Here is a 27,950-nt window from a genome sequence, read left to right as displayed (position 1 = left end):
TATTTATCTCTTTGTCAAGTATTTTTCTAAAAAATTTTCTACAGGAGCAGTTTGCTTTGGTGGACTTCAGCCTTTGCCCCAAAGAATTCTTTCTCAGAGCTTCTGAGGTTTTGTCTGTCAGTGAGTAGGTTTGAATCTCATCAGTGTCAGCCTGAGTCAATGAATAATTCTTGAATTTTCCAAGCTATAAGGTGGTCCAGCTTTGTAATTCTTTGTGGTGTGTGTATGTGTGTTTGTATGTTTACTACTGCTACATTTTACAACCAAAAATGGTATCTAAAAGCATTGTTTCCTCAAAGCCTAGCAAGAGACGCTTGGAAAAAAGTGACCCTGTTGAAATAAATTTGAGCAATGTGCATATACTGTCTCTCTCTTGAGAATAACACTGTATATTAACTTATTAGAAACAGTTGTGGAGGCTGGAAAGGAAGAGTTGGACAGAATATCTATTTGCATTTAGAGAAACAGTACCACAGATCCAATGTTAAGAAATACTGGCTTAAAGTGTTATTTTAAGGATAATTTTGCCTCCTTTCTTCTCCTGCTTTGTCTTGTTTAAACTGTGAATGATTCTGACACTAAAATCTCCCCTTTCCTGTTGCCTTTTATTGTGCTATGTTGGATTTGTTTGATAACTGCAGTAGAAACATTTCAGTAATTTGCTTTCTTTATATTGAGAAGTAGGTCCAATATTTTCTATGACATTTAGCCATTGCTTGTTTGGTCTGGATTCTCTTTGGCCTCATATTATAATGTCTGTCTTGTTCCCACTGGAATGAATGAGAATATCCAATTAGCGACATTGTTTTTATTGTAAGGTAGGCAGTTCTTTTTAATTCCTCTAATCTCTGTTTCTACAGGCCTGTCATCTTTACTTCAGAGTGTTACTGGGAACCCAGTCCCAGCCAGTGAAGCCGCATCCCAGAGCACTTCAGCTTCCCCTGCCAACACCACAGTCTCTAGCATAAAAGGAAGAAATCTGCCCTCCAATACCCAATCCTTTATTCCCAAAAGCTTCAACTATTCTCCTAATTCATCAACTTCTGAAGTCTCTTCAACATCAGCCAGCAAGGCCTCAATCGGGCAAAGCCCAGGGCTCCCAAGCACTACTTTTAAGCTACCATCCAACTCTATTGGGTTTACAGGAACCCATACTACTAACCCTGCTGCCCAACCTACTGAAGTTGCCATGTGCCAATCTTCAGAGATCTCCAAGCCAAAGCTGGAGTCCGAGTCCACCTCTCCAAGCCTGGAAATGAAGATCCACAACTTCTTAAAAGGTAATCCTGGTTTCAGTGGCTTAAACTTAAACATCCCAATCTTGAGCAGCTTGGGGTCCAGTGCCCCAGCAGAAAGCCACCCCTCAGACTTCCAGCGTGGCCCTACTAGCACGTCAATCGACAACATTGACGGAACCCCTGTGCGGGATGAAAGGAGTGGGACACCCACCCAGGATGAGATGATGGACAAGCCCACATCCAGCAGTGTAGACACCATGTCCCTGCTTTCTAAGATCATTAGCCCTGGTTCCTCAACACCCAGCAGTACAAGATCACCACCCCCTGGGAGAGAGGAAAGCTACCCCCGGGAACTCTCCAATTCTGTACCTACATATCGACCTTTTGGCCTGGGCAGTGAATCACCCTATAAGCAGCCTTCTGATGGAATGGAGAGACCATCTTCCCTGATGGACTCTTCACAGGAAAAGTTCTATCCAGATACTTCTTTCCAGGAAGATGAGGATTACCGAGATTTTGAGTACTCAGGGCCTCCACCCTCTGCCATGATGAACCTAGAGAAGAAGCCAGCCAAGTCTATCCTGAAGTCAAGCAAGCTTTCTGATACCACCGAATACCAGCCAATCCTCTCGAGTTATAGCCACAGGGCCCAAGAATTTGGGGTAAAGTCTGCCTTCCCTCCATCTGTAAGGGCCCTCCTGGACTCTAGTGAGAATTGTGACCATCTCTCCTCTTCCCCTGGGCTATTTGGTGCCTTCAGCATAAGAGGGAGTGAACCGGGGTCTGACCGGTCACCATCACCGAGTAAGAATGATTCATTTTTCACCCCTGACTCCAACCACAATAGCTTGTCTCAGTCTACTACCACTGGGCATCTTGGTTTGCCACAGAAGCAGTACCCAGACCCTCCTCACCCAGTCCCACATCGTTCCCTTTTCTCTCCGCAGAATACCCTTGCCGCTCCCACGGGCCACCCACCCACACCAGGCGTGGAGAAAGTCCTGGCCCCCACCATTTCCACCACGTCGACGATTGAGTTTAAGAATATGCTTAAAAACGCCTCCCGAAAGCCCTCAGACGATAAGCATTTTGGCCAGGCACCCAACAAGGGTACTTCAAGTGATGGTGTTGTCGGTCTCTCAAACCTCGCCCAGCCCAGCTTGACAGCCACTGAGCAGCAGCAACAAGAAGAGCACTACCGCATAGAAACCCGAGTCTCCTCCTCCTGCTTAGACTTGCCCGATAGCACCGAAGAGAAGGGAGCCCCTATAGAAACCTTGGGTTATCATAATGCATCCAATAGGAGGATGTCAGGGGAGCCAATACAGACCGTAGAGTCCGTCCGAGTTCCTGGGAAGGGAAATAGAGGACATGGGCGTGAGGCTTCAAGGGTGGGTTGGTTTGATCTGAGCACCTCAGGCAGCTCCTTTGACAATGGCCCCTCAAGTGCCTCTGAATTGGCATCCCTTGGGGGCGGGGGCAGCGGAGGCCTCACTGGCTTTAAAGCGGCACCATACAAGGAACGGGCACCCCAATTTCAGGAAAGTGTCGGCAGCTTCCGTTCCAACAGTTTCAACTCAACATTTGAGCATCATCTCCCCCCGTCCCCCTTGGAACATGGGGCACCCTTCCAGAGAGAGCCAGTGGGGCCATCATCTGCCCCACCTGCCCCTCCTAAGGATCATGGTGGTATCTTCTCTCGAGATGCACCCACTCATCTACCCTCTGTGGATCTTTCGAACCCCTTCACAAAGGAGGCGGCCCTGGCCCACGCCGCCCCACCCCCTCCTCCTGGAGAGCACAGCGGAGTTCCTTTCCCCACCCCACCCCCTCCTCCACCCCCTGGGGAGCATAGCAGCAGTGGTGGGAGTGGTGTTCCCTTTTCTACTCCACCTCCTCCTCCACCCCCTGTTGACCACTCTGGGGTTGTACCCTTCCCAGCCCCACCACTGGCAGAGCACGGAGTGGCGGGAGCTGTGGCAGTATTTCCTAAGGACCATAGTTCCCTCCTTCAAGGGACCCTGGCTGAGCATTTTGGGGTGCTCCCAGGACCCAGGGACCATGGGGGCCCCACCCAACGGGACCTCAACGGCCCTGGCCTTAGCCGTGTACGAGAGAGCCTCAGCCTACCCTCCCATTCTCTGGAGCACCTGGGCCCAGCCCATGGAGGAGGAGGTGGGGGAGGCAGCAACAGCAGCAGTGGCCCCCACTTGGGTCCCTCACACAGAGACGCCATCAACCGGAGTGGTATGATTTTGCGGAATCCCCGGCCAGAATTTCGGCCTAGGGAACCTTTTCTCAGCAGAGACCCGTTCCACAGTCTAAAGAGACCCAGGCCACCTTTTGCTAGGGGCCCTCCGTTCTTTGCACCAAAACGCCCATTCTTCCCTCCCAGGTACTGATGGAAACCAAGGGAAAAAGCATTTTGAACAGTCTAGAGAGCATTGGAAGTAGGAGTTTGGTTTATTGTTCTTTTTATGTTTTCCTTCCTCTGATTTAAATTTTTTTAATGACAAAGGGCCTCCCTTCCAAATTTAAAAGTCATACATGCTTACATTTCACTATTCCATCCAGTCCTCCCTCCCACTGCACTTAAATGACCTTCCCCAAGCTACTTGTATTTTAAAGGGGGCAGGGGGTGGGAGGGAGAGGAGGGGGCAAAGAAACACAACCAAAGCCACTTCACTTGGCTGGGGGTTTGAGGGGTGGGAGGAAAAACAGATCTTATTTTACCCCATTTATTGAAGAGTATTATTACATTTGAAATAAAACTTCCATCAGTACAGAGAATAACATGTGCAATGTTGGGATGTTATTTTGGGTTTGGCTTATCACATAGTCAATAGAAGGATTCCTATCCCCTTCTCTCTCCCATTAAGTAACTACTGTGACCAGCGTGGCTCCCTTTCCTGAATGCTCTGTGCACTGCTGACGAGCCCAAAAGATGTTGTGAGGGAAGATAGGTGGGAGACCACGGACCTGTCAAGTTGGTTTTGTTTTTAAAGACATATTGAAGTTGGGTTCTTTACCTTTCTCCTAAAAATCTTAATTAAAGAAAATCAGCCTCTTCTAAAGGACTATCCATCATTAACTTGGAGGAGATACGGATCTCATTCTACCCTAGTAAAAATTATTCCTCTTTATCCTTGGAATGAAAGGGTACTGGATATAATCTCCAGGTTAAAATAAGGTGTAACTCCAATGAAGAGAGAAAGGAACCACCAGTAGTGCAATGTGACCTGCACATCCCTCCTCATAAACAAGAATGGGAGACTTTTTGAGGTAGTTTGATATGTCTTGCACCAACTTTTACTTCCTGCTTTTCTTTCTTGATTGACTTTTTCTCCCTCAGTTTTCACTTCTGCTTTGGCCGGAAAGAAAGTCATTATTACAGGTGACAATTGATACAAAGACGCAACTAAAATATTATCCCTCAATTTTTTAATGTAAAAGGTAGATGTTTTTACCATGGTGCCTCCCTAATGTAAGTGATATTTGTTGGTGGTTTTTAACAAAGGTTAACTACTGAGGAAAGGGAACTATTGGCCTGTATCCTTCTTTCCTCCTTGCCCTACACTTGTATTTACGGCTGTTCTTGGTATTTCGGAGGGGGTGCAGTAGTATCTTTCAGTGCGTTAAGCCTCTTTAGGTGTGTCTTAATGACAAGTGGGTTTCACTATACTTATCTTTTCAGAGAACCAGGGGGAGCTGAGAAATCCAAATTGACCCCATTCTATAGCTAGCAGCCTGTCACATTTCAAGGCTCAAGCCTTATCCTCACCTTCCACTCCCAATAGGAAATAATGTTTCTGCCCTTAGTCATTTTACACGAGAAGGGTGTGCTTTCCTTCTCCCCAAACTGAAAGGCTTCTTTGTAGTTCTACAACTAGTACTGGGAAAAAAGACAATCAGTACGCTTTGAGTGTTTATAACTTTATATCTAGGAACACTGAAAAGCAAAGATTGCTTTACTATTATTTTGTGTTCTTTAGTGTCTTGCCCCAAGGTATACACACTGGTGATCTCCAGCTGGATAAGTAAAACAGTATGTGGTGGGGTTTTGATTTTGTTTTGTTTTGTTTTTAAAGGGAATCCTAGCAAGTTTCATACTTTTTTTCCAAGTGAGCATAGAACTAACTAACTGTAGCAAGTACGGGGATTGTTTTGGATTCCTCTAGTGAAATATTAAAGATGGGGGAGAGTGGACAACCTAGTGACAGAAGATAATCCTTTGTGTCAGAATAAACTTGCTTTTCAGGTAAAGAGCAGCTTAAACCAGTTGTGCGTCATAGTTGGGGAGGTTTTGTGTAATTTATTCCACATTATTTATTTGGGCTCGCCATGTGTCCTGTGGTTAGGAGGCTGCAAGTCCTTCATCTTCCTGATGCATTTCTGGTCTTAAGTCAACTCTTCTGTCTTTGACCCTCTCCAGCCTCTCTACCCTGAAGCTCTCCCCACAAAAATGCATGATACCATGATCTTGTGTGTGGGATGGGGTATATAGTGTAGCAAAGCAAAGAAACAATATAGTTACCTTGAGTCCTGAGACATTTGTTTAGGGAAAAGAGTGATGAAGAGTAAGGGTAGGGGTGGGGGGAGGGGGAGGGAGAGTTCTAATTGATTTAAAACAAACTTTTTTTGCAGAAATTAAGTGGGATGTTTTTCACTCTAGAATAAAAGAATGTGAATTCTTTCTGCTGCTCTTGTCTAAGCTGAAAGTAGTATTTACTTGAAAAGGCTCTCTGACCATTTGATTTTATCAGAAAATGTGGGGATGTCAGGAAAGTGGCTTCCTGAATGTTGGGGCAGGGTAATTGTCCTCAAAAGCATGATGACTAATACATGAAAGGAAGACCTTATTGTACAGTTTAAAAGATGGACTTTTAAGGGTTGGGGGTTTTTTGTTGTTGTTGTTTTGTTTTGTTTTTTTGTTTTTTTGGGGTTTTTTTGCAGGGTGTTTTGCTTTTTAAGCTACAAAATCCTCATTGAGTTTGTTTCGGGATGGAACTGAGGATTTGTATGTGACTGTCAGCTGTTAAGGAAGCCTGTCTACAGCAGTAAATGAAGATGACAATGTATATATGTGATATAATGAAACAAAAAAGACAATTCTGGTATTCATAACATGAAACAAAGGGGTTTTAGCCTTTCTGTGTCTGTGATTTAAAACTCCGTGCCCATGCTCTGACTTTTGTATTTCAACCTGAGTTTAAAAATACAATAAACAAAAATTTTTTTAAAGAAAGCATAATATAGTGTGTCTTGGCAAGGACATGATTTATAAGAAACAATGTGCAAAGTTGTTACTAAGGTCCTTGGTGCTCACTGTAAAATCACAGACAGAGAATGGGGGAGGGGGGTCGTGAATACACTGGTACCACTTAAAACTCAGTATCAGAAATTAAGTCCTTAAATATTGTATAAGAGTTTACTCTTCAGTCAGGTTAGATGAGAGTCTTCTCCCTGCTCCCTCCCACCCTCCCAAAAGATGAGCATAAATACAATTTGGTTTGATGCCAGGGTAGGTAAAATGATCAGAGAGTAGGACTTTTATCCTTTACAATCCCAGGAATACGATATTTGTGATCTCTATGGTACAGCTAACCTATCTAGATAATGTGAATATGCTAAACTTTCTAATTGCAGAATATTCACTATCAATCCTGAAGTTACCGGTTCATGCAGAATTAAGCTTCAGCTGTTAATTATTTTGAAGCCGCTGTAAATTACTGCTTTTTCCCTTTTTTTCCTCCCCCACCCCTTTTTTTGAATGGGCGGGGGTGCCTGTTAAGATTAAAATTAGATATGTTGGATGATATTCTCAACGTGTTCAGTGTGGAAAACAAAACAAATACATGCTTTAGAGGCAGCAACAATGAAATCCTTTTGAAATGTGTATTAATATCATTTAATAAAATAACTAGTTCTGAAGGTTTGACATTTTTCTTTGAGATTTGGGGCTTTGACCAAGGGCTCCTGACTCTGTGGTGAGCGCATCTAAGAGGGAACTTCTCCAGGAGCTGAAACTGCTGCATTGTGGAGCAGGCCTATGGTTGGAAAATCTAAATTTTCTCCAGCAAAGACCCTTCTATGTGACTGTCCAGGGCCGAAGGTGAAACCAACGACAGGATCAGAAAGGAAGCTTGGATATATCTCTGAAGATTGCATTGTATTGGCTTTTGGTCTAAGTGCAAGGGGGATCGAGGGGACCGTGTGTGCACCTGCACATTTCTGAGCCACACAGACACCACAGACCACCTGTCATGTCCCTTTCTTGTGACCACTTACACTTGGCCTCTCTTCCAACCATTCCTTTTTTTTTTTTTTTAATCTTTGTCCCCAATAGTATGTTTTTGTTTTTCCAGTTTAATAAAGTATGGTTTCCTTTGTTGTGTGGTTGACTTTCCCCCTCTCACCCTGATCTTATGCAGGTGTCCCCTTTGACTACAGCATTCAGTGTCCCTGAAAGCAGTATGAGCCTCAGATCTCCATGGCCTTGTGGGTTTTCTGTTTGATCCTTTGTGTAATTCAGTTTTGAAAAGGGTTGATGGGTGGGATGAAGTCAAGATGTTTGAGGAGTGGCTGGTAATGAAGTGGGATATATTGTATGAATAATTATTTGTCTTTGTCTTCAAAATGTGCGATTTTAAGTGAAGAAGCATTTTTAAAGCAAGCATAGAGGGGCACCTGGGTGACTTAGTCGGTTAAGTGTCCAACTCTTGATTTTGGCTCAGGTCATGATCTCAGGGTTGTGAGATTGAGCCCCACATTGGGGTCCACACTGGGTGTGGCACCTGCTTAAGATTCTCTGCCCCCCCCCCCCGAAAAGATTTAAAGCAAGCATCCAGTTGGCAGGGGCAATGGTGGCAGGGTTCCTTCTGGTCAATTCTTTGCCCACATCTACCCTTATTGCTGCATGTTGGCAATCAATCTATCGTACATAAGCCACACTTAACCCGCCTCTCTTGCCCCATCCCTTTTTCATACCCCAGTGAAGCTTAGTAAGTGGAATGTTAGCTTTAAGGGGTAAAGAGAGAGTCACTGCATCCAGACCCCGCCTGGGTCACTGGCAGGGTAGAAGGCTGTAAATAGCAGCCTTCATTACATGAAGTTACATGCGTGTATCACCAGACACTTCAGAAATAGCAGCCTAGGAACACACCCAGTATGTAGGGTGTACAATTGTGCTGGCTGGTTCTGGAATCTGGCTCACCTTTTTCCTTGTACCCTCTTGGAACTTTGACTTGCCCAACTGATTCTCCATCTCCAAGGAAGCAACAGCTTTTAGACTTTGACATTGGTGTTTCTGGGCATGTTGAAAATGCAAAGCTTCATCCCCTGGAATTGTTTTTATTTAAGCCAATCTTGTATAAGAGCGATGAGTTACCCCCTCGTGTATGTAGACAGTAACACAAACACCATCCAAATGGGTTTTGGGGTATTGGGGCGTTTCTCATACTTGTTTATGAGTAACTGTATAGACAAGTCCGGTCAGCTGCTATTCACAATTGCTGAGTAATAACTCACTGAAGCTGCATAGACAAAGCTATAAGAGATTCACCCGCAAATGAGATAGCAGCTCTTAAGTAAACATCCTGTTCTCCCTTCCCCCTTGAAGTAAGGAGAAGCATACATGCTTTAAAGGAAAGGAGCAAGTGCAATGTAAAACTAAGTAATGAATTGCTTCTGACTAACTCTAGGCAGGGAAAAAAATATACTATGCTTAGTTATAAGTTGGGGGGCATAGGGTATAAGAAGGCTGATACCAATTTAGGAATTGCTACTGCAGTTACCTTATGGCACTATCATTTTGTTGTTGCTTTCTCTCCCTTTGTTCGCACTGTAGCAAGAGTCAAAAGTTGAAAATGCAGATGTGGGTGGAGGGGTAGTGTTCAGTGCCAACAGAGGAAACAGGTACGGGCTGCAGGTTTTTGTTTGATTGGAAAGGGTGCTGGCTAAACCAGTCTGCCCTGGGTCTGTTGGGTTCATAGAAAGTTAGATGTTCCAGCAACTTTACTTCCTTCCTCATCCCCGTTCTGTCCCCTTCATTTTTGCCAATTACTCAAATTTTTTGCTGCTTAATTTGTGGGAAAGGGGAGCTAAAAGAACTTGAAACTTTGTGTGTCTTCCTTGCCATGTTTCAGTTGGAATGGGTAGAAATAAAGGAGACACGCAGCATCCAATTCCTTGTTTCGTCGTCCCCTAGCTAGGAATCCTTTACACTTAAGTGAAACAGCACTTAAGATCCTGTATCTTCTAAATAGCCAATCATTGCCAAGGGCAGTAAAGCTTAGTAAAGGATTAATCCGAAATATCTATTATTTGGTAATGGGCCTTAGTTGTGCACTGCCTTCTAGAGATGTATCTGGGGCTTTATTTCACAGTACTTTGCTCTTGCCTTTGTTTTTTACTTCAACATCAACCTAAGCTGACACATCCTGCATGGGTCATGTGTTTGGCCTCACCTGACAAATCAGGGTCATTTAAGGGGGGTGGGGGGAGGATGGAGATGGCTGCCTTTGTTTCTCTTCTACAGACTTAAGAGTTGTCTTGGAGAAGGGAAGTCATAGTAGAGATTCTAGGTAAGCTGAAGGCATTGTTTTCAAAACAGTTCAACTCCTCCCCATCGCCTGGTAGGAAGTCCCCCCCCCTTTTTTTAAATCAGCAAATGTGGCTAGACTTAAAGATTTTCTTGGCATCTTAAAGCAAAGTTAAAAGCTTGGCCCCATCCTACATCTTCATCATTAAGGTATTGTGGGGGATTTGGGTTTATTTTTAAATCTAACCTCCCAAACCCACTGCACTTTTAGCCACTTGGCTAGTTCTCTGGGCTTCAAAATCATTTGGTAACCATGACATAAACCTTTCTTTATATATTTTACCCTCTTAAATTTCTTTTTTACCTCTAGCATCTTTTCTACTTCTTGGGTGCCAGGAAATTTTGTGAAGAGCTGAGATAGAATTTGAGGTGTATGTTGATCCCGATGACAAGTGGAAATGTACTTTACCATCAATGGAGAGCATTCTTACATGTAGTTTAGGAATATAAAAATAATACCTGTTCATCCAAAGCTTTAGCTAACTTGTGATGTTTATCCTAAAAGTAGAGTAAAGCTGAGGACTTCCCAAAATATGACCAACGGTCTAGGCTATGCTTAACTGAGGATTGCCTTTTCTCTGAACTTCTCTGAAATCTGCTGGCATGATTTCCTAAACACTATTTTTCTTTAACTTTGGTTAGAGAAAATCTGGTAATACACTTCTTTCCTTGGCCTTTATTGGACTCCTCTTTTCACTCTATATTAAAGACCTCTTTGGCCCTACAAGTGATGTACTGGGCAGAGAAAAAGGGAGATTTGCTACCAAACCTGATGCATTAGGACTATTCTGGTTGCTGGAAGGCAGCATGGCATGGTATAACACAGGCTTTGGATTCAGATGGGCTAGGGCTTGACTTCTCTGAGGATTGTCTTCCATGTTTTAAAGGGAGCATAAAAATAGCTATTACCTGTCAGGATTGTTCTTGGAATTAAATAGGATAGTGAAGACGTAGCACTTGGCACATAGTAGGTGTTTGGTGATATTCTGGGTGGAAGGTAAGAGCAGTTTTAGGGATAAATGTTTCCCAGACAAATGGGTTAAAATTCCCTGAGGCTGAGATATGGCAGTCACAAATCAGAAATTGTAAAAGAATCACTGATAAATGAATTGGCCCTGGCTGGCTTGCTATTCCTTGCTGGCTGCCTGGCTTGTTTCCTACAAGAAGAATGCAGTAACTCCTGACATTCCTTCCTTCCTCCACTGCAACACAAGTTACACAGGTGATGATGTAGTTGTTGATTGATGGGCATCCCATGAGCCCTCAGTTCAGTGCATTGCACACAGTAAATCAGTACATGTTTGAAGGATGAGAGCAGGGAGCTGCCATAACAGTGTAGCCTGTTTATTCTACCATCCCTCTAGTATCCCAAAGGAGGATGAGGTGGAATGATTAAAGAATGTATGTGTCAGTAAATGTATCCTTTGGAGTTTGAAGTCAATACAGTGATTGATACATTCTTAATGCAATGATTATTGAGAACCTATCATTTTGTCACCTGCAATATAATATTCCCATCCCTTTTGGTGCAAAGCCATGGGGAAAGTTCTACCTGTTGTTCCACTTTCTGAATGTCATTTTTAAATCTTGTCTACCTTTTTCCAACCCTCCAGACTGCCCCTCCCACATACAAGTGATTTTCTTCTTCCACAGTTTTGTCTATATCTTTTTGTATTTCAGGATGTCAGGAGATGGAACCAAGATGCAAGTGGTGCCTGTGACTCAAGTCAACTACCGCCTACCCCAGAAAGAACCTCTGACCTCTGGAAGCCTAGATTAAACAGCTTTCTCTGACAGCTCTTCCTCCACAATCCCTGATTCCACTACCATTGGAAACTTGAGAACCATCTCTAACCATCCCCACCCCCAGGTGAGGGGACAAAGGAGAGTTATTGAGAACCTTACAGCTGCCCCCAAGTCCATTTCACCTCATACTTCACTACAAATGTGACCATGTTTCAATTTTTACTGTGCAAAATAAATCAGGTGTACCTGGTCCTCTGTCCTAGATAATGCAGGGAGTGGGAAGAGAAGAGATAAAGGAATTGGAGAGCTAGGATGGGAATGGGAGGCAAGGTCTTGTGTAGGAAGCAGCTAAGATTCTAGAGTCAGGCACCTCTTTCTGAAGTGATGCGGAAGTATATTTGAAGTAAACTCTATTGAAAGCATGATGTGATAGGAGAGTGTAAGACATGGACTCAAAATCTAGCATCAGCACTTACTGTTTGACCTATGTCACTTAACTTCTCTGACCTTAAATTCTTCCACGTGTAAGATTAAGAGATCTCTAAGGTCCCTCATACGCACTATGACTATGAGGAGATTCAGTGAAGTGCCCTCTGCAGATTCGTTGCTCCAGTCCCAACGCTGTTAAATTCATTTATTCTAACAGCTTGTCGCTATTGTAGCCATTACCGTGTACCATGCACGATTTACATGAACTTAACTTCAACAGTTGGAAGTGTTACTAGTATTATTCCCATTTTATAGATGAGGAAATTGATGTTTAGAAGAAATTAAGCAATCTACCTAAAATTACACAGTGAATGGGAGATAGATCCAGGATTTATACTGTCTGGTTCCAAAGACTGCCCTACCTGTGTTCTTACCTGCCAGTAAAGACTATTGTAAAAGAAAACCTGTGGTTAAAAGGAAATGACTAGCTAGTCTTTCCCATCTGTTTTTCTCCCACTCTCATTTCTCAAGAGTTTTCCTGCCGCAGTTCTCAAAGCTGCAGGATAGGTAACTGCTACTTTGGGCTAAAACTTCAGGTTTCGGAATTGCTGGTGTGTGTAACAGTTTAGGTCTTCCGCTCGCCCGGAACCACCCACACCGCTGCTTGTGCTGGGTGGGGCGTACCTCTTCGGAGATCCTGGAGGTGGTCCCAGACTAGAGTGGCAGCTATAGGAACCAATAGGCCATGTGTATTGTCGGGCCGGAAGCCAATGAGGAATCCGGTGACGGAGAAACGACGGCAATTTGTTTAAGGATGTAGGCACGGGTCTGAAGGAACATGGAGTTTTTTCAGAGGTGGCGGCGGCTCCAGCTCCCAGGCTTGCAAACATGCGTGCTGCACACGGTGCGTGAGGTACCTAAAAGTTATGAACCGCGTCGCATCCAGCCCCGCTGTAGGTGTAGACTCTGAACCCAGCCTGACACCCGTACTTCTGCCTTGAGTCGCTGGATCCGGCTACCCTAAGCTCTTAGTTGGAGCCATCTTTTTCCTAGGGTCGACAGACTGGCGATCATAGGACTCCCACCCCTGTATGTCATAGTCCTTTTACAGACTAGGGATTAGGAACCAAGATCACTTCAGTATTCTCATCTCCCACCAGCCCCAGTCCCAGAAAGGAATGATGGGACCCATGTTATCTCCTAACCTCTTTCCTTCCAGGCAGCTGTGCCGACCCCTCCACACTGGTTGGCAGAGCGGCTTGGCCTTTTTGAGGAGCTATGGACTGCTCAGGTAAAGAGGTTAGCAAGCATGGCACAGAAGGAGCACCGGACTATTAAGATATCACTCCCTGGAGGCCAAAAAGTGGATGCTGTGGCATGGAACACAACGCCTTACCAACTAGCCCAGCAGATCAGGTACCAGACTCATTTTATACCTGCCAGGATTATCCTTCTTCCTCTGTACTTCGAAGGACTTGAGCAGGAAATGAAAATTCTGCCTGCTTCTATTCCATCCCTATCAAGATTGCCTTTTCCTGAGGATTCCTTTTTATCTGCATTAGTTTCATAGTATCTACCCTTCGTTTATTATCCATCGGGAAAAGAAATGATAGGTTTTATTGCTCTGGTGACACCTTTCCCCATTTTCATGTTTGGAGTTGTTGAGAGATAAGTCCCTCTCTTCCCCTGTGGATTGTAACCATGTCTTTTTCTTTATCATCATCCCTCCCCTGGCCAAGTTCAACACTGGCAGATGCTGCAGTTGCTGCTCAAGTGAATGGAGAACTTTATGACCTGGAGCGGCCCTTGGAGACAGATTCTGACCTCAGGTTTCTAACATTCAGTTCTGCAGAGGGCAAGGCAGTAAGTCTCTTCCTTTTTGGGAACACCGTGGCAATTCAGCTAAGGGATATACATATATAATAGACAGATATATATTTGTCTCTGTCTATATATGTATCTTTATATACTTTTTTTTCTTAATTTAAAATTTTTGTTTATTTGAGGGACAGAATGAATGAAAGATAGAGAAGGAGCAAGGGGAGGGGCAGAGGGAGAAGCAGACTCCCTGCTGAGCTCCCAGGGAGCTAGACGTGGGGCTCGATCCCAGGGCCCCAGGATCATGACCTGAGCCAAAGGTCAACCAACTGAGGCACCCAGGCACCACTCTATGTGTTTGTGTATTTTTTTTTAAAGATTTATTTATTTTAGATAGGGGGAAAGTGGGGGGGGGGGGAAGAGATGGGGAGAGGGAGAGAAACCCAGCATTTTCTGTGCAGAGCACAGAGCCCAACACAGGGCTCCATCTCAGGACCCTGAGATTACAACCTGAACCAAGAATCAGATGCTTAACCAACTGTAACACCCAGGTGTCCCTAAACTAAGGGATATTTAAGTGGGCATATTTCTAGTATTTTGCTTCGGTTTCTCCATTTGCAGTTGGGACGGAGACATAACACACACTGCTTGTCTTGACTGGACCTGGCTAAGCTAGAAACTTAGGAAACCAAGTCTATTAAGTAGACATCATTTGTACTAGTAAAAAGGAGAGATCATAAGCTGAAAATAGAAAGGTAATATGCCAGTTTAGTCCTTTCAACTCTACAGACATACATTACAAGTCATCTGTAGCATGTATTTTTTAATTCTTTTTTTTTTTTTAAGATGATTTATTTATTTACTTATTTGAGAGAGAGAGAGAGATTGAGAGAGAGCATCAGCCGGGGAGAGAGCATCAGCCGGGGAGAGAGGGAGAAGCACGCTCCCCGCCAAGCCAGGAACTGGAGCTGGGGCTCAGTCCCAAGATCCCGGGATTATGACCTGAGCCGAAGGCAGGTGCTTAACCTGCTGAGCCACCCAGGTGCCCCTACAGTTTTTAATTCTAACTTGACTTGCACAACTGAGCACACAATTGGCCTCCTTCCCACTTTGTCGACTTCATGTCAGCTTAGGTAAAATGGAGCTCATCTGTTAGGATTCAGAAAAATGGAATTTTGTCACCTATGTATAAAAGGTGACCAAATCCTAGAGGAGGGGTTGCATCACATTAGATTCCTGGAATGGTAAAAAATAGAACTAAAAGACCAAACAGAGCCCTTAGGAACTACCATCTTAATCTGAAGCCCTAAAAGGGGATGTTGTAAGAGCAACAAAAGAAGCCTGGGCTCCTGCTTCTATGCTCTAGGACTGGGAAGCACCGAAGAGTGGGGCTGGGGGCTACTTTCATCCGTGCATTACTTATACTAGCCTTTTGTTTTCTATTCAGTTTTTTTTTTTCTTTTACTATTTAGTGTTCACCTCCAAGGTCGGGTTCCCCATTTTGTGGTAGTTTTTTCTGGAAGAGCCTTACTGGTTTCACACCAGCTTCTCTGAGGAGAGGATCAGAGAGTGAGGGGTTAAAGGAGATGATTATGAACTCCTTTCTTGTGAACCCAGGTGTTCTGGCACTCCAGCACCCATGTCCTGGGGGCAGCAGCTGAACAACTCCTTGGTGCTGTCCTCTGCCGAGGTCCAAGTACAGAATATGGCTTCTACCATGATTTCTTCCTGGGAAAGGAGCGGTGAGTAGTGCAAGGAAAGAGAACGATTCTCGGGTGGTTTCTTTTTTAGATATTTTACCGTATTTTATTTCATTTTTTGACTTTTTGGAGTGTAATTGACAAAGTAACTTTTTTTTTTTTTTAAAGATATTTTTATTTATTTGACAGATAGATCACAAGTAGTCAGAGAGGCAGGCAGAGAGAGAGAGAGAGAAGGAAGCAGGCTCCCTGCCAAGCAGAGAGCCCGACGTGGGGCTCGATCCCAGGACCCTGAGATCATGACCTGAGCCAAAAGCAGAGGCTTTAACCCACTGAGCTACCCAGGTGCCCCCAAAGAAACGTATTTAAAGTGTATAGTGCTTGCTTCGGCAGCAAACACACTAAAGTGTACAGTGTAAGGGGTCCTGGCTGGCTCAGTCAGAAGAGTATGCTACTCTTCATCTCAGGGTTGTGAGTTCGAGCCCCATGTTGGGTGTAAAAATGACATAATAAATAAACTTTTAAAAATAAAAAAGTGTACAACCTGGTAATTTGATGTTTATATACATTGTGAAAGGATTCCCGCAATTGAGTTCATTAACATATTCATTACCTCAGTTCCTCACTTTGTGTGTGTGTGTGTGTGTGTGTGTGTGTGTGTGTGTGTGTGTGAATGCTTAAGATGTGCTCTTACAAATTTCAATATATATACAATGTGGAATTACCGAATTATCAACTATATTCACCATGGTATACGTTAGCTCTTCAAATGTAATTCATTTTATAACTGAGTGTGTACCCTTTTACTGAGGTGGTTTCTGTCCCTTTTCTGGGGTATCAGGCATGTTCAGTTTGGAGGAGAAAGTTTAGGGAGGAGCCTCTCCAGGCCTCAACTGTGACATTGGTGCCATTTTCTCCACTAGTCCGTGCCTTTCCTTTTCTGTCTAATTCTGCTTAAAACTTCTCTAGTCTTTATGAATTAACTTTTACTTCCTCCTTTATTACTGTTGCTCTAATTTTGTCCATCCATGTTGCCTGCATCCAGCTTTTAATTTCATACATAGAGCTTTTCCTCCTGCAGGAAAATTTATACCTGTTTGCCTTTGCCAATAATTCTAGATTCTCTGGAGAGCAGGATTTCACCCCCTAGCCAACAGCTCTGGCACCCAGGTGATGCTTCTCAGCAGATGCAAACCACCCAATTCTCATCTTTCCAGGACAGTCCGGGGCTCAGAGCTGCCTGCTTTGGAGCGGATTTGCCAGGAACTCACAGCTGCTGCTCAACCTTTCCGGAGGCTAGAGGTGTCTCAGGATCAGCTTCGCCAGCTGTTCAAGGTGGGGTGGAGGTGCACACATTTAGGAGAAAGACCCAGAAACATGAGGGAAAGGGTAGCTCTCTCCCAGGACATCTGTGTAGGAATAAAGACTTACCCTCATTCTCCTTCCAGGATAACCCCTTTAAGCTTCGCCTGATTGAGGAGAAAGTGACAGGTCCAATGGCAACAGTATACGGGTGAGAGTTGTCAAAATGGACGGAAAGGGAGAGGTGGAATGCATCAAAGAAGGCCAGAATTGGGATGAGGGAAAGAAGGTAGAAGGTAATCTGTTGCTCTAGAAAAGGAATAGGAACAGAAAATAATTTTATCTCCCATTGCTCTTGCTCTTTGTAGTACAGTTCTTCGCTTTTTTTTTTTTATCTGTCTGCTGAAGTCCATGAGAGGGAAAACACTAGAAGCTCAAGAATTTGGAAACCACTAAGTGGCCTTTTCTTTCTCCCAGGTGTGGCATGCTGGTTGATCTTTGCCGGGGCCCCCACCTTCGGCATACTGGACAGATTGGAGGACTGAAGCTGCTAACGGTCAGTTTTGAGGGCAAGGTTAGGTTGAGACCCCTGTGTTCACTGGGATGAGCAGGGGAATGGGAAGATGATCTCTCCCAGCCCCTTCTCTCCTCTAATAGCTGAGCGGAGAATCCAGAAGGAGAAAGATTTTTAGTTCCTACTTCTCCAAACCCCTTACCTGTTGCAAACACCCTGCCCGGGTCCCGAAGCCAATTCACATTCTGTAGTTGGACTTCAGTGGTAGGGAGATGGGGAGGGAGTGTGTGAACAGGTTGGACAGGGTCACATGAGGGAGGCTTCTGTGGAGAGAGGGTGTATAGAACATCATATGACGGGTACAGGTAGAATACCATCAGTGAAATCCATGCCTTTTATGACAATACTGTTCCTGGGCCAGGTGCTTTATTTATTAGTTGGAATCAGGAGCAGGAAGCAAGGGGAGAGGCAGGTATATAGAGTCAAAAGCGCTGGACTGAAAACCTAGCCATTTGTGCTTAGTCCTAGCTCTGCCACCAGTGAAGTATGTGGCCTTGGGTAACTCTCCTTACCCGTCTTCCCCACCTATAAAATAAGGTTGTTGTAAATTTCTATCCTGTCAGTAAATCCACATCACAGAAACAAAGTCAGCTAACATGGGAGAAAGTATTTGAAGAAAAGCTAAAAGTGCTTATAAAACATAGGCTGTTTCTTGTTAAATGGCTCAAGAAAAGAGCAAGCAGAGGCATTTGAATTTCATGTGGCCAGGAGTAGAACATAGTGTGGGAGGCTGATAAGTGGACGGATAGACTGACATCTGACCAGAGCTTAAGGTTACTCTGGTGAGCAGTCACTGGGGGAGGAGTGGGGGTCCTAAGTACAAGGGTGCCTGTGGGAGAATGGGAAGAAAAAAGTGGCAGGTTAAAGTTAGGCCTGAGCAGGACACAAGTAGGGATTTGGAGTCTGGGTGTCTCTGAGGGTATAAACATGACAGGAGGTCTGGGAGGATAGTGGTATGCTGGTGAGGGCAGGGGGAACAATGAACACTGAGACGGGACACTTGTGGTGCTTAAGCTCAGTATCAGATAGGCATCATCCAAGGAGAGCTTAGGTACCTGCAGTCAAACCATCTTCTCTCTGACTCCCTTGTCCTCCCATAGAACTCCTCATCCCTGTGGAGGTCTTCGGGTGCCCCAGAGACACTGCAGCGGGTGTCAGGGATCTCCTTCCCCACAGCAAAGGAGCTGAGGGCCTGGGAAGAATGGAAGGAAGAAGCAGAGTTACGGGACCACCGGCGCATTGGGAAGGTACAGAGATTGGGAGGAGAGGAGTGGGTGTGAAGGAACCTGATGGTGAAGTTGGGAGCAGATTACGAATCCAAGAGATTGAGCAGCTCCCTTGTCCCCACTTTGTCCCGTGAGTGACACTGCCATTCCTGCACAGGCACAGGAGCTCTTCTTCTTCCATGAACTGAGCCCTGGGAGCTGCTTCTTCCTGCCTCGAGGGACAAGGGTGTATAACGCACTGGTGGCTTTTATCAAGGTAAGGGGGACCCAAATTGAGAGGAAGGAAGACCAGGGAGGAAATCAAGGCCCAGAAGATGCCAAGTGTTAAAAGAGGAGGATTAAACGTAAACATTGTAAAGTGCTGGTGTCCTTTAACAAGGTCCTAGGACTGTGTGGTCCACAGGGTGGGAGTATAGAGAGAGAACATGGTACTTAACAGATTGTGGCTGAGATCAGCATGCCTTGAGATCTCAGGACACTCACATACCTGCCAGCTTGCCACCTCTCCCCCAGTCACTCTGACCTTCCACGTCTATACCCTCCTCTCCAGGCCGAGTACACCCGCCGTGGCTTCTCAGAAGTGAAAACTCCCATGCTGTTCTCTACAAAACTCTGGGAGCTTTCAGGACACTGGGAACATTACCAGGAAGACATGTTTGCCCTGCAGCCCCCAGGCTCTGACAGGCTCTCAAGCTCCCTGAGTGACCACTCTGCCAGCCGTCCCACAGACACACTTGCCCTCAAGCCCATGAACTGCCCTGCACACTGGTGAGCGAGGAGCCAGGAGGCCTGGGTCCTCCCAGGGCTGGGGGTGGCAGCCAGGTTGCCCAATATGAAGTAACAGAAAGCGCCTTTGCAGAGCCCTGGGACACCTGATTTGAGTCTTGAATCTGCCTTCCGGCTAACAGGAGGTAGATTTGGGGAAACCATACCTCTCTAAGCCTTACTCTCCTTGTGTAACATCAAGGGTTTGGGGTTGCTGTCCAGAGTTCCTGTTCGCCTCAGTCCCTGTCACAGAGTAGGGGTGTAGTAAATGAGTCCACTGCTGCTATTCCTAAGGAATGTACTTTCAGCCACGCAGGGCTCAAATTGTGCTGAGTGGGATGAACAGGGCTCAGCAGGAGGGCATGCTAAGGCTGGAGAGGGTGCTAGCTGATGGCACAGAGAAAATAAGCATATTGGGTAGAGGAGCAGTCTGCAGGGGGTCCTTTTCCCTATGGCCCTGACCCTTCCACACCCCATCCTCAGCCTGATGTTCGCTCATCGGCCCAGATCCTGGCGAGAGCTGCCCCTGCGACTGGCCGACTTCGGGGCCCTACACCGGGCCGAGGCCTCCGGCAGTCTGGGGGGACTGACCCGGCTGCGGTGCTTCCAGCAGGACGATGCTCACATCTTCTGTGCACCAGATCAGGTGGCCCTTGCCTAACTCGCCCGAGCATTTCTGAACCACTTTTCATTCTCCACATGAACTGCCAACACTCCCGACTGCCAGTCTCTCTCTTCATATGCTACAACTCAGTTACATGATAGCCTTAACTGTCCTACATGTTTGCCTTGTGTTTCCCCCCAAACTCCCATCACTCCAGAGTTCTAGGTAGCATATAGCTCACCCACTCGATTTTCTGCCCCCAGCTCGAAGCAGAGATCCGAGGCTGTCTTGATTTCCTCCGTTCTGTCTATGCTGTCCTTGGCTTCTCTTTCCGCCTGGCACTATCCACCCGGCCGTCTGGCTTCCTGGGAGAGCCTTGCCTTTGGGACCAGGCTGAGCAGGTAAGTAGGTGAAGAGGCAGATAAACCACTCTCTGGTGGGGGAGGGGAGGTGGGAATCAGGGTCCTCCTTAGAGGCATATGCTTACGGGTCATTTGTTGGGGACTGGAGAGATCCTTTGCTCATAAAGTCTAAGATGACACATTCCTCTCTTGTCTCATTCACTCATAAAGGTCCTTCAGAGGGCCTTGGAAGAATTTGGAGAACCCTGGGACCTCAACCCTGGAGATGGGGCATTCTATGGGCCTAAGGTAGGTTGGGGACCCTGCTAAGAGTTTTATTCATTCGTTTATTGTTTTGCTTTATTAGGTATTTAATAGACAGGAATATTTTTAAACTTGTGTAGGATGTAAAGAGGAACAGTACGTCTCCTGCCCCCATGAAGCTTGTGGTCTTGTGAAAGGTATGGGAGGTAAATAGGCATTTGGGGGCCGCTGAATCTGCCCTGTGTAGGTACCAAGGGAACAGGTCACTCAGGAAGGTCAGGAAGGGCCTCTGCAGGATTCTCTTTCTAACCTGAAAGTTCACTGTTCGCCAAGTACAGAGGAATTCTAGGCGAGAACAGTGCAGGCAGAGGCTGAGGTCGGGGTTCAAACTTGAAGACCAAGTTGGATGAAGTAGAAGTTAGGGGGGAAAAAGGACCGGAAAGTGTCTGCTGGATTTGGTGAAAAGGCTGTTAGATATTGAAGGACCAGGGTGCCTGTGTGGCTCAGTCGGTTAAGGGTCTGCCCTCAGCTCAGGTCATGATCTCAGAGTCCTGGGATTGAGCCCCACTTCGGGCTCCCTGCCGAGCAGGGAGCCTGCTTCTCCCTCTCCCTTTGCACATCACCCTGCTTGTGCTCTCTTGCTCTCTCTGTCAAATAAATAAAATCTTTAAAAAAGAAAAAAGATACTGAAGGACCATTTTTGGTAAAGTGGAGGCTGGAGTAGGAGTCTGAGCTGAATGAATGAACATAACTCTTTTGAGAATTTTGGCTCCTAAAAAAGTAAAAGGAGAGGGCACCTGGGTGGCAGTTGGTTAAGCGACTGCCTTCAGCTCAGGTCATGATCCGGGGTCCTGGGATCAAGTCCTGCATCGGGCTCCCAGCTCCATGGGGAGTCTGCTTCTCCCTCTGACCTACTCCCCTCATGCTCTCTCTCACTCTCTTTCTCTCAAATGGATAAATAAAATCTATTAAAAAAAAAAAAAAAAAAAGTAAAGGAGAGTAGCCAAAGGGGCATGGGTAATCAAAAGAGATTTTGATAAGAGGAGAAATTTGAGAATGTTTAAATGCTCTGATGAAGGAGAGCCTGTTAGGGTCAGGGAGAAATTGAAGTTGTAGAAGGGTTTCAGTAGAGGGAATTTCTTGGGGAGGTTTGAAGGGGTAGGATTGAGAGACCACCTTTGGCATCATTTTGGAGGCAGGAAGAAAAGTTGGGGGTACATCCAAGGGAGTCTGTAGATGTGGTGACAGGAAGTTGAGACATTTTTCCATCTCACGTTATCATTATCTGATTTCCCCGTGAGATAGGAGACAGGATCATTTGCTGAGATGGGAGTTGGGCAGAGGAGAGCTTTCAGTGAGGGCAGTGAAGATAGGAAGAGGAGAAAGAGAATCCTTGAGAACAGGACACAAAACTGACTAGGGCAGCAAAGGATTGCTGACAGTAGCAAGGCCCCAATTAAAGTTCAGAACAGGGACTAGCATGGTGGCATCCGTTCCTATTTATGCATCTGTGTGGTATGGGGCATACTAGGCAGCTCAGGGGGTTTCTGTTGTAGGGCCAAGATGGTGGGAGGCCAGAGTGCCGCCAGGCTGGGGTTTGCCGTGGGCATGGGACAGGAGAACAGTGGTAGAAGGGAACCAGGAAGAGTGGTTCCAGCTGCATGGGGAAAGAAGGAAATGTGGGTAGGGGCTGTGAATGGGAAGGAACCTAGGAACTTACAAGCAATTCGTAGGAATAATTGTCGGAGCCAGAAGACCAAGGACGGTCATCAGAGGAGCGGGGTGTGTGATGTGGTGTTCTGGAGGCACACAATTCGGGGCAGTGACAGGATGAAGGCTGTATCTATGCATGAGTGCTCATAAAGATCTTGAAGATGATGAACTCAGGGAATTCAGAGCCCAGGGTGTGGGTGGGTCATTTGTGTCAATGTTGATGTCCCTTAAAGTCATACCATTACTGAGTAGAAGGAGCCACTGCTGGAGTGCCTAGTGAGTGAAGTAGAGTATGTTATAGCAATGACACATCTCAAAACAGCCTGCTATGTGGGTCGGTAGAAGGTAGGGGGCACATTCAGTAGAGGCTCCTGCTTCTGGTTGCCCTTACATCCTCCCATCTGTCTCCTCCAGATTGATGTGCGCCTCCATGATGCCCTGGGTCGGCTCCATCAGTGCGGGACAATCCAGCTTGACTTCCAGCTGCCCCTGAGATTTGACCTCCAGTACAAGGGGTACAGAGCCTTGCCCGGTCCCCTTTTCCCTTGGCTACCAGCAGAAGAGGTGGAGAGCAACTTCCCCTTCTATCTTTGTCCCTAAAAATGAAACCTAAATCCTCTACACCTTTGCTGGAGCTAAATATTTCTTGAAAACTGGATGGTGCTCTTGGGTGCACATCTTATGACTCTTCCTCTGTTCTATCTATCCTCCTCTTTCCCTCCAAGGCAGGCGGGAGTCCTGGAGCGTCCAGTCCTCATTCACCGAGCAGTGCTAGGTTCTGTGGAAAGGATGTTAGGAGTGCTGGCGGAAAGCTGTGGAGGAAAATGGTGAGACCTCTGGCCCCTGATTTCTGTTCTGGTCCTCAGAGCAGATGGTGCATGCTCCAGGTCCTGGTCTCCTCAGATCGCCTCTTCTGTTTTCCTCTCAGATCAACTCTCTGCAGCTACAGTTGCAGTCAGAGCCAGAGTAAATAGTTTGCCTTCCTCTCCTCTCTCCACCAGGCCATTGTGGCTGTCCCCATTCCAGGTGCTGGTCATCCCTGTGGGAACCGAGCAAGAAGAATATGCCAGGGAGGTGAGGAGAAGCTGGGCAGGGTGCACAGGGGCTGACGTAGGACTACCTGGAGTCCAGAGCTGATCAGTGGGTAGGAAGGTGTCACATAGCAGAGTGGAAGGGAAATAGCGTTTGGAGCCACTAGACTGGGCTCAAATGGCTGCCCGCCTTTATGCTGGAAATTCCACATCAGAAATGAGACTTAATTCCTTGCCTCTGGGGATGCCTGAAAATTTAACAAATTAACAAATGTTAAACGCTGACAGTAGAGCACTTGGCACAAAAGGGACCTGGAGAAGTGTTGGTTTCATATTTCCTTTCTAGAGAGAAGTAAGGATGTGGATAGTACCAAAGTCAAGTAGCTAGTTGGGTAGTGCTGTGGCTAGAGCAGGCAGAGTTGGGGAATTGGTGGCAGGCTTGGCTCCAGTAGGAAGGAGACAAACTACGGGGGAGCTGGGGACCGGCCTCAGTGCAAAGATGAACAAAGAGGGGTTGTCCGCAAGAATCAGAGACCTTTGGGGCAGAGGATGGAGGAACAGATCTGGGGCATGGGGAAGATTGGTATCAGACTATTCTAGCTTCTTAGCCTTCAGTCCCTGGCATCAAACCTCTGTCCCTCTGCCCCAGGTACAGCAGAGGCTGCAGGCTGCAGGTCTGGTCTGTGACCTGGACGCTGACTCAGGACTGACCCTCAGCCGGAGAGTCCGCCGGGCTCAGCTCGCCCACTACAATTTTCAGTTCGGTGAGTGACCAGCAGCACAGACCCTCAGAGCCCTGCACTCTCTGCTGGCCTCCCATGCTATTCTTTCCTATTAAATTTGCTTATCTGCTTATTTGGGTTAATTGGGGTTTATTACCTGAGCTGGATTCAGGACACCTGAGCCATTTGGGCCCTGGGTTCCTTCACCCCCTGACAACCAGTTCTCACTCTCAGAATAATTTCCTTTTTCTTCTTTTTCTCTTTTTAAAAATATTTTATTTATTTATTTGACAGTGAGATAGAGAGCACAAGTGGGTAGAGCAGCAGGCAGAGGGAGAGGAGAAACAGGCTCTCCACTGAGCAGGGAGCCTGCCGCAGGGCTCAATCCCAGGACCCTGGAATCTGACCTGAGCTGAAGGCAGACCAACACCTACTACAAAATAATATTCTCAACAGAACAAAAAAAGTACAAAATCATAGACATTTGTGAAAACATTTGGTGAGATTTAGATTATTACAACGTATAGTGGAAAGTGAGTACCTTCAAGACTAGGGCTGGTTTTGTGTGTAGCCAGCCAGTGTTTGAATTTTACCTGATGGGCCCATATTTTCAGACATCTCCACTAAAGTTCTCCTTGAGACTGAGTGGGACAGTTTGAACCACATTGGCTCTGGGGATGTTGCCCAAGGCTCACTGTATTTTGATGCAAATACACTTTCTTTTTGGACTCAATTTTATCCTTATAATTTTTGTATGTTTTACCATTTATTTCTAATTATATGCATAGTAACTCTAACATTAATTTCTTTATTTTTTAAATTAAATGAAAAAAATTTTAATTGATGTATATTTGACACAATATTACATTAATAGTAGACACAATGTTACATTAATTTCAGGTGTACAGCATAGTGATTGGACACTTCTGTACATTACTCAGTGCTTGTCACAATAAATGTAGCTACCATCTGTCACCATACAATGTTATTACAATAATGACATAGTGATAATGACATATGGGGCACCTGGCTGGCTCATTTGGTAGAACATGTGACTCTTGATCTCAGGGTTGTGAGTTCAAGCCCCAAGTTGGGTGTAAAACTTACTTTAAAAAAAAAAAAAAGTGAGGGGTGCCTGGGTGGCTCAGTGGGTTGAAGCCTCTGCCTTCGGCTCAGGTCATGATCCCAGGGTCCTGGGATCGAGCCCCGCATCGGGCTTTCTGCTCAGCAGGAAGCCTGCTTCTCCCCCTCTCTCTCTCTGCCTGCCTCTCTGCCTACTTGTGATCTCTGTCTGTCAAATAACTAAATAAAATCTTTAAAAAAAAAAAAAAAGTGAAATCATATGGTTTTTGTCTTTCTCTAACTTCACTTAGCATAGTATCCTTTGGGTCCATCTATTTTGTCACCACAATCTCACCCCTCCTTTTTTTTTTTTTTTTTTTTTTTTTTTTTTTTTGGCTGAATAATATTCTGTTTTGTGTATATGTGTGTGTTTACCCCCCCACATCTTTATCTGTGTATCTGTTAATGGACACTTTGGTTGCTTCCATATATTGGCTATTGCTAATAATGCTACAGTAAACGTAGGGGTACATACATTTTTTTGAATTAGTGTTTTCTTTTAGCCAGGAGTCAGGGAGGTGGTAAATACCATGCTGTATTGGTACTAGTAAGACCTAGTACCAATACTAAATATCTTATGGTATTTCTTTTTCTATTTTTATTTATTTATTTATTTATTTTAAAGATTTTATTTATTTGACAGATCGATCACAAATAGGCAGAGAGGCAGGCAGAGAGAGAGAGAAGGAAGCAGGCTCCCTGCTGACCAGAGAGCCCAATGCGGGACTCGATCCCAGGATCCTGAGATCATGACCCGAGCCAAAGGCAGAGGCCTAACCCACTGAGCCACCCAGGCACCCGGTATTTCTTTTTTTTAATTTTTTGAGGAACCTCCATACTGTTTTCTACAGTGGCTGCACCAGCTTGCCTTCCCACCAACAGTGAGCAAAGGTCCCTTTTTCTCCCCGTCCCTGCCAAAACTTGTTATTTCTTGTCTCCTTGATACTAGCCATTCTGACTGGTGTGAGATGATATCTCATTGTGGTTTTGTTTTGCATTTCCCTGACGATTAGTGTTGTTAAGCATCTTTTTATGTGCCTGGTGGCCATCTCTATGTCATCTTTGGGGAAATGTCTATTTAGGCCTTTTACCTAGTTTCAAGTATGACTGTTTGGTGGTTTTTTGGTGTTTTTTTGTTTTTTTAAGATTTTATTTATTTGACAGAGATCACACGTAGGCAGAGAAGCACACAGAGAGAGAGAGGAGGAAGCAGACTCCCCAGTGAGCGGAAAGCCCAATGCGGGGCTCGATCCCAGGACCCCGAGATCATGACCTGAGCCGAAGGCAGAGGCTTAACCCACTGAGCCACCCAGGCGCCCCAGTTTTTTGGTTTTTTGTTTTGTTTTGTTTTTTGGTGTTGAATTGTATGAGTTCTTTATATGTTCTGTATATTAACTCCTTACCAGATACAGTGTTTGTGAATATCTTCTTCCATTCAGTAGGATGCCCTTTCAGTGTGTTGACAGTTCCTTTGCTGTGCAAGAGCTTTTTAGTTTGATGTGGTCCCAATAATTTATTTTTGCTTTTGTTTCCCCTGCCTGGGAAGACATCCAGAATAACGTTGCTAAAGCCATTGTCCAAGATATTATCACCTATGTTTTCTTCTAGGAATTTTATGGTTTCAGGAAAACAGTTTTCTTCTGACCCTCCTCCAAGCTGTTGGTGTCTGTTAGGCTAATCAACCAAAGGAGCATTAGAGAGAAAGGGACAGGAAGGACTAATAAGGTGTTAATTAGTTAGCTTTGTTTATTCTAGACCCAGATGAAGTCAGCCCTAAGGGATGATGAGAAAGAACTTAAGAAGAGTCAGGCCACCTTGTTCCTTTTTTCATTTCTCCAGTCGGAGCTCTGTCTTGAAGACAAGGAGCAGAAACTCCTCTTATCAGATCATTCAGTTTTCTTGTTTTATACACCTACTCGCCCAGTGGCACTTAGAGCAAGTTGCCCCATGACCCCCTGAGCTTGCCTATGAGTCTTGTACTCCTGTCACCCTCCCCTGTCTTTAATGCCCCCCCCCACACACACACACAGTTTCTCTCTGGGTCTGCTTCTTGCTCTATTTGTCTCTCTCTGGCTGACCCCACTATCTCCAACCCCTAGGCTCCTGACTGGAAGTGATAAGGCATGGAGGGCATGTCTGGAACATTTCCTTATCTCGTCAGGATGATCAGGGGAACTGGAGAGCAAGAGGCAGCTAAATATACCCTTTTCCTGAACTATATCTGGGCTGTGCTCTCACCCTTTCTAAAGATTGGGGTGTCTTGAATTTTTGCCTATCCCGTGTGGGTAAATGTGCCCTGACAGTCACAAACCTCCCCTCTTCCTGCAGTGGTTGGCCAGAAAGAGCAGAGTGAGAGAGCAGTGAACATTCGGACTCGAGATAACCGCCGACTCGGGGAGCGGGACTTGACTGAGGCTGTGCAGCGGCTGCTGGAGCTCCAGAACACCAGGGTCGCAGATGCTGAGGCAGTGTTCTGAGCTTTTGTGTACAGATGTGGCAGGAGCTGCTGGCTTCCCTTCACGTGGGAGACCTTGACCTAACTGCCAGAGTCTGGAGGCCCCCAGACCAATCAGAATTCATGTGGAGGCACAAGTTTGCTTTCCTGGAAAGATATTTGATCTGGGGGAAGCTGCAGCTGTTTGGATGTGAGGAGCATGAAAGTATAAAGAATAAACTTGAAGCTCTTGGGTATGTGTCTTCATCTTCATCTCTGACTCCTGAGCGGGGAATAAAAGGGAATTGGACTCTGTCTCCGT

At 45.6% G+C, this 27,950-nt stretch overlaps 2 protein-coding genes across 8 annotated transcripts in view; both read left to right on the top strand.

The window, feature by feature from the left end:
- LOC111162016 (regulation of nuclear pre-mRNA domain containing 2) overlaps nt 1-6,484 on the top strand; it is a 98,040-nt gene extending 91,556 nt beyond the window's left edge. The window contains exons 10-11 of one of the 3 annotated variants that reach the window (XM_022526171.1): nt 861-2,042; nt 2,186-2,341. In XM_022526171.1, coding sequence (XP_022381879.1) covers nt 861-2,042; nt 2,186-2,274 — 1,271 coding nt within the window. In that variant the 3' untranslated portion in view covers nt 2,275-2,341. Of the gene's footprint in view, nt 1-860 lie in introns of all 3 variants that reach the window. The other 2 variants (XM_022526169.1, XM_022526170.1) reach the window with 2 other exon arrangements.
- A 6,301-nt stretch (nt 6,485-12,785) lies between these two features.
- On the top strand, nt 12,786-27,943 carry LOC111162029 (threonyl-tRNA synthetase 2, mitochondrial (putative)). Of its 5 annotated transcripts, none has more exons than XM_022526194.1 (18): nt 12,786-12,916; nt 13,232-13,428; nt 13,752-13,875; nt 15,448-15,572; nt 16,748-16,865; nt 16,979-17,043; nt 17,310-17,388; nt 18,507-18,653; nt 18,790-18,888; nt 19,183-19,400; nt 19,881-20,043; nt 20,265-20,402; nt 20,574-20,651; nt 22,734-22,834; nt 23,045-23,146; nt 23,321-23,393; nt 24,000-24,114; nt 27,523-27,943. In XM_022526194.1, the coding sequence occupies exons 1-18, from the start codon at nt 12,851-12,853 to the stop codon at nt 27,669-27,671; spliced, it is 2,157 nt and encodes a 718-aa protein (XP_022381902.1). In that variant the 5' UTR covers nt 12,786-12,850; the 3' UTR covers nt 27,672-27,943. The 5 variants fall into 5 exon arrangements, 4 of the variants coding, with proteins under 4 accessions (XP_022381902.1, XP_022381903.1, XP_022381904.1 ...); XM_022526193.1 differs by having other exon boundaries at nt 12,841-12,925; XR_002641554.1 differs by lacking the exons at nt 24,000-24,114; nt 27,523-27,943 and having other exon boundaries at nt 23,049-23,146; nt 23,321-23,387.
- Nucleotides 27,944-27,950: the final 7 nt, after the last annotated feature.

This window comes from Enhydra lutris, unplaced genomic scaffold (genome assembly GCF_002288905.1).
Source record: "Enhydra lutris kenyoni isolate GAN:26980312 unplaced genomic scaffold, ASM228890v2 scaffoldscaffold88, whole genome shotgun sequence".
Taxonomy (NCBI): domain Eukaryota; kingdom Metazoa; phylum Chordata; class Mammalia; order Carnivora; family Mustelidae; genus Enhydra; species Enhydra lutris.
The sequence above is the reverse complement of the archived record's forward strand: the minus strand, read 5'-3'. Positions and strand labels throughout refer to the sequence as shown.

Bases quoted from the DNA above. Each gene is read 5' to 3' on its own strand.
- LOC111162029 (XM_022526193.1), top strand. From the start codon at position 12,851: ATGGAGTTTTTTCAGAGGTGGCGGCGGCTCCAGCTCCCAGGCTTGCAA. The intron at 18,654-18,789 runs GTACAGAGATTG...ATTCCTGCACAG, and splicing joins ACCACCGGCGCATTGGGAAG to GCACAGGAGCTCTTCTTCTT. The intron at 20,044-20,264 runs GTGGCCCTTGCC...TTCTGCCCCCAG, and splicing joins TCTTCTGTGCACCAGATCAG to CTCGAAGCAGAGATCCGAGG.